At 40.9% G+C, this 20,478-nt stretch overlaps 1 protein-coding gene across 3 annotated transcripts in view; it reads right to left on the bottom strand.

The window, feature by feature from the left end:
• RALA (RAS like proto-oncogene A) overlaps positions 1–20,478 on the bottom strand; it is a 22,312-nt gene continuing 1,834 nt past the window's right edge. For all 3 annotated transcript variants that reach the window (XM_083578309.1, XM_083578308.1, XM_083578307.1), the window contains exons 2-5: positions 11,942–12,090; positions 10,492–10,700; positions 5,682–5,856; positions 1–1,889 (exon numbers count right to left, since the gene is read on the bottom strand). In XM_083578309.1, coding sequence (XP_083434435.1) covers positions 1,767–1,889; positions 5,682–5,856; positions 10,492–10,700; positions 11,942–12,055 — 621 coding nt within the window. In that variant the 5' untranslated portion in view covers positions 12,056–12,090 and the 3' untranslated portion in view covers positions 1–1,766. The remainder of the gene's footprint in view (positions 1,890–5,681; positions 5,857–10,491; positions 10,701–11,941; positions 12,091–20,478) is intronic.

Here is a 20,478-nt window from a genome sequence, read left to right on the forward strand (position 1 = left end):
TTTTTTTAAAAATGAAAGTTTATTCATAGTCAATGGCTCAAATAGCAAATAAAAAGAATCTGGTAAGGCATCAGCCTATGACAATAGTTTCTCTGTGTCCATTGGCTTCATAACACCTTGGTTCCCATTACACAAACATCAATGTTAGTGGTTAAACTCCCTGGTTAGACAGACTGAAAACAAATACACAATAAGATGAGGACCAATCTGCTTGGCCAGGCACATCAAGAACTAATTCTGCACATGGTAGCGTCTACAGGAGAATGTACATACAAAAATTTTTGATAAACAAGTGTTCTCTAAACAGCCACATTCCTAATGTCTACTTGTTAGCATGTTAAATATGTGTTGTCTAGTTTGCTCAGACACATCTTGAACTGTCATTTCATAAAGTCACACATGTATATAAAAAAGTGTTTTTTGTAACTGATCTAACCTTTACACCTACACCCAAGAAACTTAAAAGCCTCAGATAGTGCTTTATCTTTCAATTCCACATACTAAATGTACTAATTATATTTCAAAAAGCAGAACAGTAAAGGGCAATACATTTTAGTGTATCAATGAGGGATTATGGAAGCACATGGCCAATATTTCCATACTGCAAAGTAGAGTGGGGTGTTTGACTGATATCAGAAAAAGTAGCTATAACGCTTTCCCATTAGGTAATGCATAGCTAACATTTCCAAAGCCTTAGACAGGGAGCAACACAGAAAAATGGAAAATTTATATTTTCCAGACAGCCCTAAGAGCAAGATCAATTTGTGCTCTAAGTACACAACTACCAGCGACTATTTGTCCCACACTGTGCCCCAACCCTAGGAAGATACCTTACCCAAATTAAGTAGTTGCCAAAGGGCAGCGTCAATATCTGTGCATTAAGAAATACGTGACCACTTCTGACTGAAATGTGCTCCACCCTCTTTTTATATTCAATCTCAGATGTCTTTGACGGCCCTTCCACTGTAAGCAAAAGCAATCTTCATTGAATCACAGGTTAATAGTATGCTCTGGATTATTAAAGACCCAGAGTATGGCACACTTTTCTGATCAGAGATACTGCTAGCACACAGCTAGTTAGCAAAATTGCTCACAAAAACTGCACTCCACACTGAAGGATATACTTTCACAGTGATGCACACACCTCAGTGCATCACAAGGAAGATACACCCTTAACTACGTTAACTTTTTTTAAGTTTTTTTTTTAAAATTAAGGCATATTCAAATATACTCATGAGTTTATACCATTTGTCTAAGCTAATTCCATGTATAAATGACTTCCAATAGAAGCAGAGAACAGAGCTCGTTTCTCTTCTCTAATTTGCATATTCTTATAACTGCAAAAAAAAAAAAGCATATATACACTACCTTTGCTTAGTTTTGACCACTGCTGTAGTTTCCAAGGCAGTAGAAGACAAAGTGAAGTTTGGGTGATAGAAAACTGTATGCTTTAGGAGAAATGATAGAAAGTAATGCTTTGTTTACAGTTCAAGACGGACTGCCCATGAAAAAAAACCCTCTACATTCAGAAGAACCATGGTGAGAGGCAGCAAGTTATGAAATGGGTTGAATTCTGCTCTCTTGAAGCCACATTAAACTTTTTCAGTGAAAGACTTTCAGTGCTGTCCCAATTCATGCTTTAAGTGGTACATTACAATTTCCAAACTGTTAAGAGTAATTTCAGTCATAGGAGCCTCCAAATGGCATGCTATAAGTTATGGATTTTATTAGTATGATCAAGGGATGATGAGAGTTTGGAACTTTGATTATAAAATGCAACATCTTTCTCTGATTCTCTTGGCTAGGCTTTTCCTTTTCTTTTTTCCATTCTTTTCTTTGCTGTCTTCCATCTTTCTTGCTCTGATTTCTCGCATTAAATCAAAAAATACCTAGAAAGAAAAATACAAGTGTTAGTACATGTGTGCAAACATGTGCTACATTAATCAAAGCCTGCATTTTTAAGCTATTAAGTAAACTAAGAGGTTCTGCTTCATTCCTTTTCAGCTGTGAGTGGTAATGTATTGTAGGGTTAAAACTGTTTTCATATTTTTCTTTAACAGAATTCTATAGAACGTAGAAAGAAAACAAAAATATATCTATTCAGACCTGCTGTTAATAATGTAAGTAGCCATGCTAAGCATAGCTTGCTAAAATCATAAAGCGGATATGAAGTCACATGCCAGAAACTGGTAAATCAATGTTGCATGTGACCCAACTATAGAAGTAAGGATGATCTTGCTTAAATGCAAACTAGCCTGCCACCGACCCTTAATGCATGAAAATATTCCTGAGTGCTACAGAACCAGTTGCTCAAATTAGAAGCCAAGAAAACTTCTAGGAAACAGCTGTCCATCATATTCTAGTGAGTCAATAACGATTCAGTACCACATTGCTCAGAGTAAACAAGCCAACTTACATTTAGTGACCCAATTTCTAACATCTGAGTTTTTAAAAAGGACTTTCCTGTTATGCAGTCATGTTTGTATATAGGTCAGAAAGGAGAGGTTTGCATATTAAACCACTAAGCCCCTTAACCTTTTGCCAAGCAGATTTTCTGCAAGGCAGGAGCTAGTACTTAGAACTAGTGAAGAATAAGTTTTAAGAACTATAGGGTTCTTATTGTTGTCATTTTTAAAAAACAAAAGATTTAAGAAGTTTTCACCTTTGTACCAGATCATTAAAACATGAGTTGATTAAATAACACCACTGCCTTCCATCTCATTTGAAAGAGATTAAGACACCGACGCTAGCATTTTCTGCCTAGGGTATATAATCAAATTCTTTAAAAGAAGAGTATGAAAGAACTTAAACACACACACACACACACACACACACACACACACACACACGGTAGCTCATACAATGTTAAACCCCAGTTTACCTATAAGCATTATAGCTCACATCTCCTTCAACAATGTGAGTCAGAACCCACCCTACACCCTTTATAGGGGCAACACAGTCGCCAGCAACTACTTTCCTTAGACTGGAATTAATCCCACTCAGAATAAATGGAAGCAGGTTCAGGCCATAGTCTGTTAGAGAATGAGCATCAACACTCCATCTCACCCCCACCCCACTGGTGGAGGAAGAGGGGGGTGGGGGGAGCGCACCGCCCCCTGCAGCGCGATCCCAGTGGGGTGCCATTGCGGCTGTCCCCCTGCCCACGTTGGCTGCCATGCCCCCACAGGTGGCACGTCACACCCCCGGGACGTGCGCCAGCCACGCCCCCTCCCGAAGCTCCATCACTGCTCACACCAGATTGCGATAAGGCTTCTGGTTTGTTAAGTTGCAGTTTCCCACGATGTCTGAACTGGAAATACTTACCTGCAAACTGGACTTAAAACTATGGATTGCAACCCTGATTTACAGGCAGCAACCGAGGCATCATAGGAAATGGTAATTTGAAAAACCAGGAAATGTTCTCTACAGCTGAGCATACAAGAGGGAATGTTCAAGCCCATTGCTTGAACTCCTGTAGCCTTATTTGAGTTCACCGATTGGGTCTGCGTTGCTCCGGGACAGGAGGAAGGAAGTCAAATGACACCGAGGTTGGTTCAAAGAAAGAGTTTATTCTGCTCTCAGGATAGCAGAAGGCACTTGCGTGATCAATCCACAGCAAGTCCAAAGAAACGAGAAGTTTTATGCAGTATATATATCCTCCAGACACCCTCTCCCCCTTCCCCAGCCACGTCAGCTTGTACACGCAGGTTGACATCACAGATGTTCCTGCTCCGGCGCTCTTAACCATAAAAGGGATTTCCTTCCTGCACTCCTGACCATAAAAGGATCTTCCTCTTCCTACTCTTATCTTGGAGGAAGAGGTCATCATCTCCGGGAACACGCTTCTGGCGTTGTTCCTGAATTTCGGTCTGTGTGTCTTTTGTGGTCAGCACATAATAATAATAATAATAATAATAATAATAATAATAATAATAACAACAACAATAATAGTAATTTTTTATTTATACCCCGCCCTCCCCAGCCAAGGCCGGGCTCAGAGCGGCTTACAAGCAATAATAAAAACAAGATGAATGATTACAACTTAAAAACAAAAATAAAATACAACATTAAAATAATGGAACATTAAAATATTAAAATGTAGCCTGATCGCAGGAGGAGAAGGAAAAGAAAAAAGAAAGAGAGGGAGGGAGGGAATCAAATTGGCTCCAAGCCAAAGGCCAGGCGGAACAACTCTGTCTTACAGGCCCTGCGGAAAGAAATCAGATCCTGCAGGGCCCTGGTCTCATGAGGCAGGGCGTTCCACCAGGCCGGAGCCAGAGTTGAAAAGGCCCTGGCTCTGGTTGAGGCCAATCTAACTTTCTTAGGGCCTGGGACCACTAGAGTGTTGTTATTTATGGACCTTGAGGCTCTCCGTGGGGCATACCAGGAGAGGCGGTCCCGTAGGTACGAGGGTCCTAGGCCGTGAAGGGCTTTAAAGGTCAAAAGCAGCACCTTAAATCTGACCCTGTACTCCACCGGGAGCCAGTGCAGCTTGAAAAGCACTGGGTGAATATGCTCCCATGGCAGAGGTGAGGAGCCTCGCTGCAGCATTCTGCACCCGCTGGAGTTTCTGGGACAGCTTCAAGGGCAGCCCCGCGTAGAGCGAATTACAGTAGTCAAGCCTGGAGATGACCGCCGCATGGATCACTGTGGCCAGGTTGGGGCGGGAAAGGTAAGGGACAACTGCTTGATGCGGCGAAGGTGGAAAAATGTCGCCTTGGCTGTTGCTGTAACTTGCGCCTCCATGGAAAGGGAGGCGTCAAGGATTACACCCAAACTTTTAGCGGAAGGCAATGGCACTAATTGGGCCCCCGCAAGAGAAGGGAGTTGGTCCCTCATCCCCATGCCATCCCGACCTAGCCATAGGACCTCTGTCTTCGAAGGATTTAGTTTCAATCGGCTCCCACGAAACCATCCAGCCACAGCTTCCAAGCATCTGGTCAGTGTGTTCGGGGCCGAGTCGGTGTGGCCATCCATCAGCAGATAGAGCTGATTGTCATCAGCATATTGGTGACAGCCCAGCCCAAAGCTCCGGATAATCTGGGCAAGGGGGCGCATAAAGATGTTAAAAAGCATCGGGGAGAGAATTGCGCCCTGTGGCACTCCACACACCAAGGAGTGGCGCGACGACATTTCCCTCCCTAGTGCCACCCTCTGTCCCCGACCAGAGATAAAAGAGCACAGCCAGTTACGGGCTATGCCCTGTATCCCCAAGTCTGCGAGGCGGTGGTCCAGAAGATCATGATCGACCATGTCAAAGGCTGCTGACAAATCTAAAAGGAACTGATGTGTCTGCTCTGTTCCCCTAGACCAGCCAGGGTCATCCCTGATGTCACAAACTGATAAAGGAGAGAGCTGTGTTCTTGTTATGCATTTGCTCAATGGCTCAAAGTTTATGCATTTTAGCTAAGGAAAAATAGGGATTTTGGTGCAGTTTAAAACTGCCTGCACAGTCAGTTTTGGGTTTTGGGAAACCCATTCCTTCACTCCAACAAACCCCAGCAAAACTCATTAGTGAGCCATTTGAATGTCTTCTGTTCAGCTACCTGTTAGAGCATTCATCTTGAAGAAGAATGAGCAATACACAAGAGAGTCAGGGTAACATTAATAATTAGTCTTGACAAACAACGAGTGGAATCAGAGGTTTATGAAGATGTATTTGGGAAACGGTAAACTTTTACCTTGTCGACATTAGCTCGTGTTTTAGCAGACGTTTCAACATAGTTAACATTCCACTGATCAGCTCTGTTTTTTGCTTCTTCTACAGAAACCTGTCTTTTGTCTTCCAAATCCGATTTGTTACCAACTAGCAAAAATGGAACATTCTCATCTTCTTTTACCCTTAAAATCTGCTCTCTGAAGAGAAGAGAAAAAACACATTTTAAGACCCATGCAGTTTAATCTTCTTTGATTTCTCAGATATGATACTTTAATACAACCTTGGTGCAATAAACATGTTTTTGCTGTTACCCATCATGTGCTATCACCAACTTGGTGCTAGGTATTCACAATATGCAACTTGCAAAGACCCTACACAGGAGAGCAGTCAGAAAAGGAGTAGCAAGTAAGAAGCTATAAACTGTTAACTGATAGCACACATAAAGAGGACTAACAGATGAGCCTGTTATAAATTTTATAAGAGGATAACTTTGAAGATGAGATGGTAATGCAAGGGAAGCCAAGCACAAGAATTAGCAGTTTAACATCAGTAAAAAACTGACCAAGTAGCGCTATTGAGGATTATCAAGATTAATGAAGATATTTACTTTCAGAATTATTAAGCAGAAACAATACATAAATTAGGTATTTTATAGAAAAAGGGAAATATTTTAAAGTGATAGTGAAGCAGACTTTATATTTTACCACTGTCATTAACCTTTGGATTAATTTAACCTTGATATCAAACTATAAAACTATCAACATGATTACTCCCCAAATACCTAACTGACAGTCATGTCACAACTGCCCGCTTAACAGACTAGCTACTGTCCCAACACACCTGTGGCAGCTCCTGCAACATGAATTTCATGCTAGATAAAGGCTATCCAAAATCCTTGCCACTTTGCACTCCAACCTTTTTAAGAATGAAAATGCCAGTCTACCATACAAAGAACTGATCATTTTCCTTCTGAAAAGCAGCTCAACAAATTATTGCCCACAACTGTAAGTCTTTAGAATATTTGCAAAAAACCTGGTTTATAGCACTTTCAGAAAAATTGACTAAGGAAGTCAAAGCATTAGCTGGAAAAAGGGACAGGGACAATTTCATAGCGACATGATATCCTTTTATTGGACATTCAACAGAACATCATTTACAGTGGCATCCACTACTTACAGTGAGGGGGGAAAGTATTTGATCCCCTGCTAAATTTGCCCATTTGCCCTCTGACGAAGAAATGACCAGTCCATAATTTTAATGGTAGTGAGAGACAGAATAACAACAGGAAAACCCCCAGAAACCCAGAAGTCAGAGACTGATGTGCATTATAATGAGTAAAATAAGTATTTGATCCCCTATCAACCAGCCAGATGTCAGGCTACCTGGTATCTTCACTGTATGTAACGAGCTGAGATTAGAAGCACCTGCTGTAAGGGAGAGGTCTTACCTGTAATCCCAGCTCGTTACAGTACCTGCACAAAAGACACCTGTCGACAGAAGCAATCAATCCAGCAGATTCCAAAGTGGTCACCATGACCAAGACCAAAGAGCTGTCCAAGAATGTCAGGGACAAGATTGTACACCTGCACAAGGCTGGGCTGGGCTACAAGACTATTGCCAAGCAGCTTGGTGAGAAGGTGACAAGAGCTGGTGCAATAATTCACAAACACAAAAGAACTGCCAATCTCCCTTGGTCTGGGGCTCCATGCAAGATCTCATCTCGTGGAGTTAAAATGATCAGGAGAACGGTGATGAAGCAGCCCAGAACTACACGGGAGGAACTTGTCAATGATCTCAGGGCAGCTGGGAACATAGTCACTATGAAAACAGTGGATAACACACTACACCGTGAAGAACTGAGATCTTGCAGAGCCCACAAGGTCCCCTTGCTCAAGACAGCACATGTACAGGCCTGTCTGCAGTTTGCCAATGCACATCTGAATGACCCAGAGGAGAACTGGGTGAAAGTGTTATGGTCAGATGAGACCAAAATAGAGCTCTTTGCCATCAACTCAACTCACCGTGTTTGGAGGAGGAGGAATGCTGCCTACGACCCCAATAACATCATCCCCACCGTCAAACATGGAGGGGGACATATTATGCTTTGGGGGTGTTTTTCTGCTAAGGGGACAGGACACCTTCACCGCATCGACAGGACGATCGACGGGACCATGTATTGTCAAATCTTGGGTGAGCTTCTCCTTCCCTCAGCCAGGGCATTGAAAATGGGTCGAGGATGGGTATTCCAGCATGACAATGACCCAAAACACACGGCCAAGGCAACAAAGGAGTGGCTCAGGAAGAAGCACATTAAGGTCCTGGAGCAGCCTAGCCAGTCTCCAGACCTTAATCCCATCAAAAATCTGTGGAGGGAGCTGAAGGTTCGAGTAGTTACACATCAGCCTTGAAATCTTACTGAGTTGGAGAGGATCTGCAAAGAGGAGTGGGACAAAATACCTCCTGAGATGTGTGCAAACCTGGTGACCGCCTACAAGAAAGGTCTGACCTCTGTAATTGCCAACAAGGGTTTTGCCACCAAGTACTAAGTCATCTTTTGCAAGGGGATCAAATACTTATTTCACTCATTATAATGCACATCAATCTCCGACTTTTGTCTTCTGGGATTCCTGTTGTTATTCTGTCTCTCATAGCTACAAATAAACCTACCATTAAAATTATGGACTGGTCATTTCTTCGTCAGGGGGCAAACGGGCAAATTTAGCAGGGGTTCAAATACTTTCCCCCTCACTGTACAACTCTGGAGCAATGTTTTCCCATAAAAATTATGCATCTTGGAGAGGAAGGGACAGGGACATTTGTTAGGGGAGCGTATATTTTCTATGTTTGTTTTCTTGAAAATTAATTTTTAAAGAAAGAATCCTTGCCACTCAAGAGGACTTTTGGCAAACCTACAGTGGAATCTGTGATCTTGAATTAACAGAAGTTAAATGCTGAAGTTTGATTAGGAGACAATGAAGAGGCAATCTATACCAATTGTGTCCATCATATGCTGTCTAGCAAACACTTCCTCAATGTTCAGTGGCAAAGAAACTTATTCACTGTGATTCAGTTTACAGTGGCCCAGTATGCACACCACAAAATAGTTTAAAATAAGCTACGATTTAATGTATGGAGTACCTTGCTCCTTCCCAAGTCCTGATTGTGATGCAGAAGGGAAGAAACAAGTCAAGCATCTGGCTTGTTGCGATGCAGAAACCTGGGCTTGTGATTTTTCTCCAAATAACCCTTGACTTATCAGTTGTCAGTTATCAGTTGTGGCACGTTTGGAATGAAACAAACCATGAGCAAACCGTGAGCACTAGTTTGTGCAACGCCTGAAGCCAGACTCTAGCCTGCTTCCTCCCATGTGGCCAATTCAGTAAAGAGAACAGTCACCATATTTGGCACTGAATATTCACTGAGTGTTTAGCACACAAAACCTTTTAATGCCAAGTAGGCACACAATGAGTTAATCAACAACTGGAAAGACCGGTAGTCATTTTAAGCTTCCTTCTACCTTTTAAAAATTATACAGCATACAAAGGTAAACTAGGCTTTCTAAGTTAACACATATTTGTTTGTTCAGGCATTTTAAGTGTTTAAGCATGTGGTTGTTGCAGCCTCTACTGTTTTCACATGCCTTAATTTTTCATTTATTGTGGCTCAGCTTGTTTTACTTCATGTAATTTATTTTGTGGTACCCCACTCTTTGTACCAGCATCAATAAAGGACAAACTATAAATCTTTTAAATACGTTAAACAACCACAAGGTGATTCAAGTGTGTTCTACCCCTGATTCAATCCTGTTCTATGACACAGCAGAAGTAATATAGCAGTCACTACATATTTGTATCTTTCATGGCTTCAGAACTTTAAAAAGATCCCCAGCCATGTCAACAGCTAATGCTGGACACAACAGGAACCAAGAATTTCCAACATAGTAACTAACCCAATAGTGTTTTGTGTCATTAAAAATAGGTTATATATGACATTTATTCAGATACCAGGTGTGCCATGCCTTCCTTTTTCAGGAAAGCTTCATTTTTCAAAATAAATAATGAAGCTCTTACACCATGATGCAATATTTGTATTATAAACATCAATCTTGGGAGTGCAGCTCCTGATTCCCATTGCAAGGCAGATACTTTATGTTGGTGATTTAATTGTTTTTGAACAAACAAAGTAAATTTGTGTAAGAGTTATTGAGTAATTGGCTAGAATGACTGAGCCAACTGTAACCTCCAACTCCTTTGTTTCTCCTGTTTGACCTTGAAAATGCATCTGTGTTATAAGAACTGCATTACTCAGCAGACAGCAGCCACCCAACAGTTACGATGAACAAAAATGCAATATTAAGCTGCTAAGGCTATGTAAGGACTCTGTCTGCTGATTCTGGGGGCTTTATGTGAACTAGCACAATGTTGATTGTGGAAAAATGTATGGAATGTAGCCATAAAGAAGCAACTTTTACCTTCCTTGCAGCAAGTTGTTCTTTTTCTTTGGACTGTTGCCTCTGCTGTCTGCCTTATCTGTATCCTTAATTCAGGGCCACTTTCCCTCTATTCCTATTTAGCTGCATCCCATCCCTGTGGCCATAATAGTGGTTTCTTATCCCCATCAAGGGCCTTGCTTCTTAGGTGTTTATTCCTTAAAACTCTCCAATATTATTGATGGAGAGGCCTGGAGTATAGACTAATGTTAACCATGCACATATATTCTGCAGCGATATTATAGGCCAGAAAAGCATGGAACAAAGCTACAATTTAGCACAGTAAAAATAAGATGCTGAATTCACTAAAACAAACCAGTTTCTCTCATACACATCCAATTACCTGAAGTCGGCTGTAGCAGCAAAAGATTCAAGCTCTGTAATAGAGAATACACAGAGGAAACCCTCTCCACTTCGGAAGTAGTTGTCTCGAATTGCAGCATAATCCTCCTGCCCTGCTGTATCCAGTATATCTATCTGGACTTCTTCCCCATCTAAAACTACTTTTTTTCTGTAGCTGTCTGCTTTGGTAGGCTCATAGTCTTCCACAAACTGGCAAGAAATGAAACAGAGTCAGTCTTATTTTGGTAACTTCCACCAGGGATTCCAAAGAAACATTCCTTGACCAAATACTGGTAACATTTATATAGCACTTTAAAATGTTCAGTGTTTCACATGCATCATCTAGTGGTAATTCTCATAACCGCCCTGGGGGTGGGGGAGAGACCAGAGGTTGTGAGAGTGTCTTGTCCAAGGCCACCTGGTGAATTCATGGCAGAGGCAAGATGTAATCAGGGAACTTTCTAACTCTTAAGGCAAACGCAGCCATTATGCTACACCAGCAATATCCAGTAATATTTAGGCAGATAACATGAAGTTCTATCAGAGGTTCAATTTGCTATAAAGTTAACATGAGGAGTGTTGGAATGAGAAAAATGAATGGAACTTCAAACGAAAGACCAGTTTAATTCTGACAAATATTTGTTAATTGAGCAATCCTAAATAGTCATCAATTAAACTGTGGAGAATTATATGCAGCCAGCAGCATGAACCTATAGAATGGCAAAAGAGTTATTTTGGAAGCTTTGTTGAAATTAAATAATCCAAAATACTATGAATTCATAACAGTGGATGGTTTGTTTGAATAAGAATTAATGTAGAAAAATCAGTATCTACAATCAATATTGCTTTCTTTGTGTTCATACTCAAGCTAAACAATACTGTTACTTTGGCTGTATTAATTTGTAATACAATATGACTTATATTTTTAGTTATTTGTAAGTTATAGGTACAAATACTGTATAAATATAGCATTTTAATTAAAAGTTGAAAATTAAACTGCTGTAAATAAAAGAATACTGAAAAACTATTGCTGATCAAGTCTCTTGGACTCTTTAAACAAATATAGTAGCAGCAGCGAGGGCAAAATTTTACAACCTTTTATTAATCTAACTCTGCCTCTCTGACTTGCAAGAAGTGCTCAATCCGACAATCAGCTGATTTTTCAGCAGTCCAATTCAAAGCACTGCAGAAAACAGTGGGCAAAAAAGAGCCGCCTGACATTGTGTCAAACCTGGCCTGCAAGGGGTGGGGGAGATAACAATTAGAGTTAGAAAGGTTCCACACCCCTGCCATAAACCATACAAAAATCTTTCCAGCTGAAAGAACTACCGGTAGTCTGCTCAGGTTTGCTGAAGCAGTTACCAAACGAACTAAAATGTAGTGATTAGACTCCCTGTTCATATACAGCCTGAGAACACACTTCTTTAAAAAAATGATTGTCACACTCTTACCTCATCATACATGAACTGCAGCGTTAATGCAGATTTTCCTACACCTCCACTGCCTACCATGATGACTTTGTGCAGAGCCAAAGAATTTTGACTTTTGGGCTTATTTGCTGCCATTTTTGGATTTCAGATATTTCACACAAAGAAGGAACCTGGGTGAAGAAATGTTTTTTGAATTAATAAGGATTTTTAAACATTCATAAGGAGGTTCAGTAACTAAAATGTACAATAGCTACAAAATAAGTAGAAGCATGTTCCCAAGGCTTAGCCCAACTTCAAAAACAATTACAGTAATACAAACACAACCTGCTCAGCATAACAGAATAAAGCAAAGAGAATTATTCTCTGAATAAGGATGGCTTTCAGCTTTTAGATATAAAAAAATTAACATGCTTGGGATTGAACCTGCAACCTTTTGTATGAAAAACATGTGATCTACCACTGAGTTGCAACTCTTCCAGTTGTTTCTGCTTTGTGGATATATTCACATATAAAACTAGTTCAAAGTCCTCTAACACGCCAATTTTTTTAAAGGGGGGTGAAGTCTGAATTTAGCCTTCATGGTTTGAAGTATCTGGGAAAAAATATAAGCAAGGCAAATGTAAGTGCAAGCCTTAGACATGAATGACTGGCCCAAAGTCATTCCGTGAGCTCCAGGGCTAAGTGGGGATTTAAACCCTGATCTTCCAGGTCTTAGTCCAACACTTCAATTGCTACACCACACTTGTTTGTTCTTTCTGTGTACACACATACACACACCACATATGTATGGTACCTTAATGTTTTTCCCTCTAGAGCAAATAGTAGCTGGGAATGGGAAAGGCAGTTACAAACATTCCCCTCTGCCATGCTAGTTTATTCTGGGGGTCTAGCAGATGCTTTTCCTTTCCTTTTTTAAAAACGGAAGTGTTGAGAGATCTGATGACAGATTTCCACTTCTAATACAGATTCCAAGTTGAGTGGTGTTAATTCCAATAAGGGAGTAGCTAGCCAATTCATGAATACAGTGGTACCTCGGGTTACGGACTTAATTCGTTCCGGAGGTCCGTTCTTAACCTGAGGCGCGCTTTCGCTAATGGGGCCTCCCGCTGCCACCGGCGCACGGTTTCAGTTCTCATCCTGGGGCAAAGTTTTCAATCCGAGGCACTACTTCCGGGTTAGCAGAGTTTGTAACCTGAAGTGTTTGGAACCCGAGGTACCACTGTATATACATTTAGATACAAGGACTATTCAGAAAGTTCGACTTACATACACTTAACTGTTATGCGGACTGATGCTTCTCAGCAAACTTGCATAGGAAGTGCTACTGTGTTCAAGAGAGCTTATTCCCAGGGAAACATGCACAGGATCACAGCTTAATGTATGCACGGATAAATGGCATTTGTAGGACAAACTTAATTTTTCCTTTAAAATGCTGTATGTACTAAACCACTCTAAGCGTAGAATTCAACATTCAGCATCTCTGTTAGCCCACAGCTTATTACAAGAGAAAAGTTGGGTATCATAGATGATACTTTTTTTTAATATACTTGGCTGCTTACATTTGCTTTCCAGCTCATTATATAGAATGCAAAGCTCATAGGATATGCATTTACATATAAGGTTGTCAAATTAGTGACGACAGAGTTTTGTGACAGTTTGCTTGGAAACAGTAAAAGCGCATACTGTACCAGTTATATTTTCAGAACTGAGGCAGCCAAGTACTGGACTCTTAAAGATCTTATGCAACTAAAAGCTGCCTACCACTACAAGGAAGGAGGACTACAATACAAAAGTACTGTTGGGATCTGCAGAACTTGTATTTTACAGGTGCCATATATTTAATACTAGGCCGGTACCACTGATATATTATTTGAGATGCTTGCTAAAAGTTGTTTTTTTTAAAGCAAGCCTACCCAGACATATAATTTATGGTTCTGCTTTTTTAAATGCATATTTGTAAGTATTCATCCTTGTTAATCATTGCTGAAGTGGAAACAGGGTCCACAGTTCTAAACCTTCCTCCATATTGTGAAGAACTAGACAAAATAAAACACCCTCTGCAAAGAGATGACTGTTATGAGTCATGTAACACGACCAGTTTGGAGGCAGAAAGAGAATGCCATCACCATAGTGCTTGACTGCACTTTTGCATGCCCCGGCTGGTCTACTGCATCTACTAACTTCTTAACAGTAGCATCTATATACAGTAAAGGTAAATCTAAAGGCCATAAGAAGTAATCAGAAAGAACAGGGGTCAGCAAACTTTTTCAGCAGGGGGCCGGTCCACTGTCCCTCAGACTTTGTGGGCAGCCAGACTATATTTTTTTGGGGGGGGGGAATGAACAAATTCCTATGCCCCACAAATAACCCAGAGATGCATTTTAAATAAAAAAACCACATTCTACTCATGTAAAAACATGCTGATTCCCGGACCGTCCGTGGGCCGGATTTAGAAGGCGATTGGGCCGGATCCAGCCCCCAGGCCTTAGTTTGCCTACCCATGAGAAAGATCATAAACAGAAGCCACAATGGAGTGTAAAATAAAATGCAAGATATCTACAGCCAAAGTCTGTGAAAGTGCTGTTTTCAGTAACAGTCTGCTTAAATGTATGTGAATCTCAACAGCTTAGTGCTGTTACAGACCACGTATTGGTGTGATGCAGTGGCTGAACATGGAAACCTAAATCCGGGACATTTCACACAACATGGAAGCATGTATAGTCGTACCTTAGAAGTCGAACAGTCTAGTTCTTGAATGTTTTGGCTTCGGAACGCCGCAAACCCGGAAGTGACTGTTCCGGTTTACGAACTATTTTTGGAAGCTGAATGTCCGACAGGGCTTCCAGGGCGTCAGATTGGCTGCAGGAGCTTCCTGCAGCCAATCAGAAGCCACACTTTGGTTTTCGAATGTTTTGGAAGTTGAAAGGACTTCCGGAACAGATTCCATTCGACTTCCAAGGTACCCAGCAGGGAGATTTGGTCCATCCCAACTTTCTGGCATAGCTATAGTGTATAATGTGCATGTCAAATGCACATAGTTGGATGTATAGTGTGTACATTTTACAACTTAAATGTGAAGGAGACCTTCACTATCTTATGCTTAAAAGGATTTTGATGATAAAATGAGAAAGTACCACATATGTTGCTCTGAGATATTTGGAACAGGGCTGTATACAAATTTTGTAAAAACTGGAATAAAGTTCTGCATAGCAGAATGGCAAATTACTCTTGTCTAACTAATTAAAATACTGACATTACTTCCCTTAACATGTGGTTTATCTAGGGCACTTTTAAACAGTAGACAATACCTACTGCTTCTAAAATATGTTCTGGGGACACAAAGCTAATAATAATTTTTAGCATGAATATTTTGAATATTTGAAGAATTTTGCATACATTACCATGTCAGACGGGGAGTAGAGCCAACAAATTTGACAAACACCACCTCCAAGGAGAGTGAGGTTTCTATTGGGGCCTTCTAGATGCATTACCTCAGTCTCTTTACCACTAAGCATCATTACCACAAGGCAGTGGGACAATTTATCATATACCTACTAATGGCATCATCCCCCCCCACACCTGCTAACATCCCCAAAGCAAGCCATCAAAATAGCAAATCCCATCATTTTTGGCAGGGATGAAGCAATCTACTCTGAAAATGTTCTCACCATTCAGGAATACAGTATGACTGTTCTTCCATCACTTGAGCAGTCTGAGCATGTTAGTGATTTAATAAACTAAGTTATCAAAACACTTAATGGGGGGAAGAGTCCAGCAACATCTGGAGGGCCAAAGGCCCACTGCTTCTGGTTTAAGAGTTACCATGGGTATTTATATCCTACCCTTCAATGTATTACAATGGAAGTTTCACATTTTATTCCGCAGCCTAGATACATTGGTATTTACTGAAATCAACAAGTGATGCATGAATGGGACGTATTTATTCACAACTGCTTCGTGACTCATCCCAAGCCACTGCAACTCCCTGGTGCCTGTCTACTGGACATCTTCCCTTCACACTGTGTTCACTGCAACAGCCATTAGCATACCCAGATGGAAATATTATTGCAGTGGAAGGAAATCTGACAAATGTTGGTAACAGAAAATGGTGCTAAATGACCTGAGAGAATACAAAGTTTTTGGCTGACACCCCCCCCCCCATTAGAATAGGCACCAGGTGAGCCTCTTAATGGAGAGCATCCTATAGCCAAGGAGCAAACAAGAAGACATTCTGTCTCATAGTCACCCACATTACTTCAGATTGAGAGGAGGTTATTTACCAGTTTGATTACGAACCAGAGAGTTCTCCCTAATAGCTTCATAGGAAGAAAGGAGGTAGTGACACCAATCTGTACAAAAGCACAAAGTGTTTTGGATAAAACTTAATATGTAAAGCACAGGATTATGCACATCCTCACAAGAAATCCAAGTTTAGAATACACAAATGTAAGTGTTAAGAAGATTAGAACAACTTCCCCATGTTGTTGCTAGCAGGTACAGCCTAACAACTCTTAAGAGAAATATTTTTAGCTTAGAGATAAATTTAATGAAAAGATTTGTTACATACAAATCCAAGGCCCAGTACAGGTATACTATATACTGAAAATGAAATTGAGAAAAACATTTTAAAAGTCGATAAAAGGCATTAAAATACTGTTTTTTGTGCATTTAAAAGGACTGTAAAATGACTATTTTCTTTGTTTGACTATGTTACTTCCATTTCAAACAAAGAAATGTAATACTCCTGGCAAGTTTGTCTAAGATTCATTATAGCCAGTGCAGTAAGTTGACAATGTAACTGAAGCTTGTCTTTTCCCCCCGGTAGCAAAGGTATTTTATGGCAAAATAATTTGATCAATTATCAACACAGTAAGTGTTAGGCAGAAACTCTCAATGTCTTATTCCACCTTGCATTTTCCCGATTAATTAAATGCAGGCCAAAGAGAGAAAGAGAATCGCTTTGTGGTTTCCATTTTAGGAATGTATGCATTTATAATGGAAGTTGGAGATGTGGTACAAGAGCAAGACTCATGAACATAGTCTTGTTGATAGAGCCTTGACTACTTCAAATCACAGCTTAACTATGAAGTCAGAGTGTGGCCTTGGGCCAAAGCATTCTCAGTTTTCTCTCTCCCTACAATTGCCTTCTATACAAGTAGTTTTGAGGGCAAGTGGGGCATTTAACAATTCATAATCTAAAGACTTAAGACAGCAGGTGGGCTGCCTCTGTATATCTGCCCTGCCTTTAGCAAGACTTGTTCAATGCCGCCTGTTCTCATCAGCTCTGGAACACTTCACATAGCTGAACTACAGCAATCAGTAAAACAAAAGTCCAGCACATGTTCCAGGTCCCCCAAAACAAGATCCCAGGGAAGCAAAAATACATTTTAGAAATCTTTCCTAGTATTTCTCCAACAAGACGTAAAGTTTACACCTCTTTTCCCACTGAAGACACTTATAAGACAGAAGTTTGCATATGCCATGATTGCCTATCCCTCCCAGAGTTGTCAGGGATGCCTTTCACATTAGGGAGATGCAGGCAAACCCCCTTTGCATCATGTGTGAGGGGGCAACAAGTCAACTGCACCGCTCCCAAAGAATGCAGCAACCATGAGGAGAGGCCCGGCCTATGCACATGCTGACATAGCTGTGTAGTGCAGGAGTGGGCCTGTCCAATCTGCTTAAATCCTTACCACCCAGAGATCTACTAGTAGATCCAAATTTACTTTCCACCCATCACTAACGTAGAGCTCCTCCACACAAAGGGAACTCCTGGTTGGTCTTAAGAGTCCCCTCTCCCTGGCATTCAGCTCTCTTGAAACTCATTGGTAGGGCCCTTTCTTTCTCACTGTTACCAAATGCAGGGCTCAACAAGTTTTGGCTTGCCCTACTTGCAAATTTGTCAGCACCGAGACATACATGCACCCTTCCCACAAGGCCCAGGGTGTTGCCCACAATCACATACTACATCTCATATCAACCACACGGTCAAAGAAACTGCTCCTCTTTCTAGGTCTAAGTTTGGAGCAGAGAACAGAAAAACACACACACTCTTTGGAGAGAGGGAAAAGGCTTCTTCTGTGTCTGTGTCCAAAGGGTGCTCTGAGCACCTATCAAGGACGGAGGGACATCCAGGCACCTTCATTGTCCATCTCCAGCTTTGAGCATATGCAGGGATGTACACTCACTTTTTTTTAACCCCTTTCACAGTGTGTGGCTGACAAGGTAGCGAAGCCTAGTTAATTTGAACTCTCTTATTGAGAACTCTGATCCCAGGGGACAAAAATGGCAAAAGGATGAGGACACTGGAATAAGATGATGTCACATATACTGGAGACAAGTGGCTCCCAACTCAACAATTCTGATTCAATGAGGTCTTGGGGAGCACAAGCTTTTTTAAGTTCAAGTTGTAAGATTTATTCTAAAGTAGTAATGGAGAGCAGAAAAGATATTAAGGATTTCATCATGGGCTGAACAAGAATTTCTGCTGGGTTGCTAAAGTTCTAATTTAAAAGCATGTTATTCTCATGGCTGTCAATACCAGGCAGTGCTGAAAGTGAGACTTGGTATACCATTCTACAAACTTGTGCAGTGCAAACCTGTAAGACTTCAATATAACACAATACTGTTAAATTTTAGAAACTGGGTAATGGAGAACTAGGTTGCTTTCAGACACCCTGTTTATTAAGCATTCAACCTGATTTGTTTGCAAAAAGTTTGCAGGGAGGTTGGGCAAAGCTGGCTATTTACTGAGCATTAATTCCAATTAGTTTGCAAGGCGTTTATTCAACATTGAATCAAATGTTGTTATCCCACAATTTGTGGGGTTTTTGGGGGGGGGGGCAGAGGGGGCAAGTTTGTTTCAGAAGAGCATCAAATCAACTAACTGTGTGACCTGAATTTTCTGGTACATGACTGACTTCAATCCAAAAATAGTCCGAATATGCCCATAGCTACACATTTAAGTAGGGGCATTCAGTGTTAGAAATTAGCAAGACGCATTTTGCTACTGGCATGGGTCCAATTGTGACCATGTGGAGATCTCTGGATGCCAAGTTGATGACTGACATCTCCACCTGGCTGCCCCCCCAAGCTTTCTTAAGCAGGTAAGCAGAAGAACTTATTTATTCTATTTATATCCCCCCCTTCCTCAAAGGATTCCATGGTTCACCTCCTCCCCCAGTTAATCCCTACAACAATCCTGTGAGGTAGGTTAAGAGGCTGTGACTGGCCCAAGATCACCCAGTGAGCTTCATGACCGAGGGGGGATTTGAACATTGATCTCTCAGGTCCTAGTCTAGCACTCTAAACCATTACAACACACTGGCTTCCTAGAGTACCGTACTTCTGCTATGGGAGAGCTATATAAAATAAATGGGTAAATAAATATGGGGAAAGCAAAATGTCAGTTGGAGAAGGATCTGAAATATTTCCCTTGAAGCCTGACTTTGTTTTCTTTTATGTTTTAATGAGTTGTAAACTCATAAAAAAGGTACCTAGACATTCTGTTGTGGCAACCGTAACCTAGGTTTAAGGTGCCATTTGGCGATTAGCTTATATATCTGAGTTTCTACAACTGGGCATACTCTACTGTTAAAAGTTCTTGAACGTTTTGAAAGCAAGTACCAGTGGTCTGGTGCTGGTTGTGGTTGCTGTTTTCACTACCCAAGCATCTGCTGCTAGAACTGTTTTACTAATCCAACAGACTCTACAAGGCATATGTAATTTAGAATTTGCAAACACACTTAGCTACAGACAAAATTCACTAGCTTGAAATGGAGTTATGCAAATGTTTTCACAGCATTTGAAAATTTAGATATAGAAGGAATCAATATTTTTTTCCTTTGACCCAGTTAAGGAAGGGGGAATGTAGGCACTTAGAAAACTTAGTATTCAAACTAAATGATATCTCAGCGTCTCAAGTATAACAAAAAAAAATTAGTAAAGGATGAATGCAAACAATGGAGTCACACTGAAATTACATCAGTAATTAAGCACTCTCCTAAGCTCTGTACTCAGAATGTCTTACATACAGCTAATTTATGCTCAGCAAGTCTTGTATCCCAAGGTCCTTTCAGCAATGGGAAAGAGCAGTAAAGCTGCATTCAAGGCAATTCAACTGTATTAAGGTATGCAGGATATTCACCCATATAACTTCTTATGATAAATTCGCATACTTAGCAGTACAAATTCCAGAATCTACAGAGTAGGTTTCCTGCGCTTAGGATGGCTCACTTTGTATAAATGAACAGATTTCCAAATTACATGTCTAAGGTCAGCAAGTACAGTAAGTATATGAAATCCTTAAGTATCCCTGTAAACTTTGAAAACGCTTACATTTGAAAATGCCTTTCTCATGATGACTTTGGCTTGAGTGCAGCAGCCTAACTAAGCCTAATGACACACCCAGCACTCTTCAAGAAGCTCCGCTTCCCTACAGACTCAGGAGTGGAACATTTATTCACAGAGGAGGGAGGCCATCTAAGCTCCTGCTTCTAATCCTGTCCTCAATACCCAAGTATTTCAGCAAGCAGTACAGCAGTAGCCTGGATCTTGTC

The sequence above is a fragment of the Podarcis filfolensis genome, assembly GCF_964270895.1.
Source record: "Podarcis filfolensis genome assembly, chromosome: 12".
Classification (NCBI taxonomy): Eukaryota; Metazoa; Chordata; class Lepidosauria; order Squamata; family Lacertidae; genus Podarcis; species Podarcis filfolensis.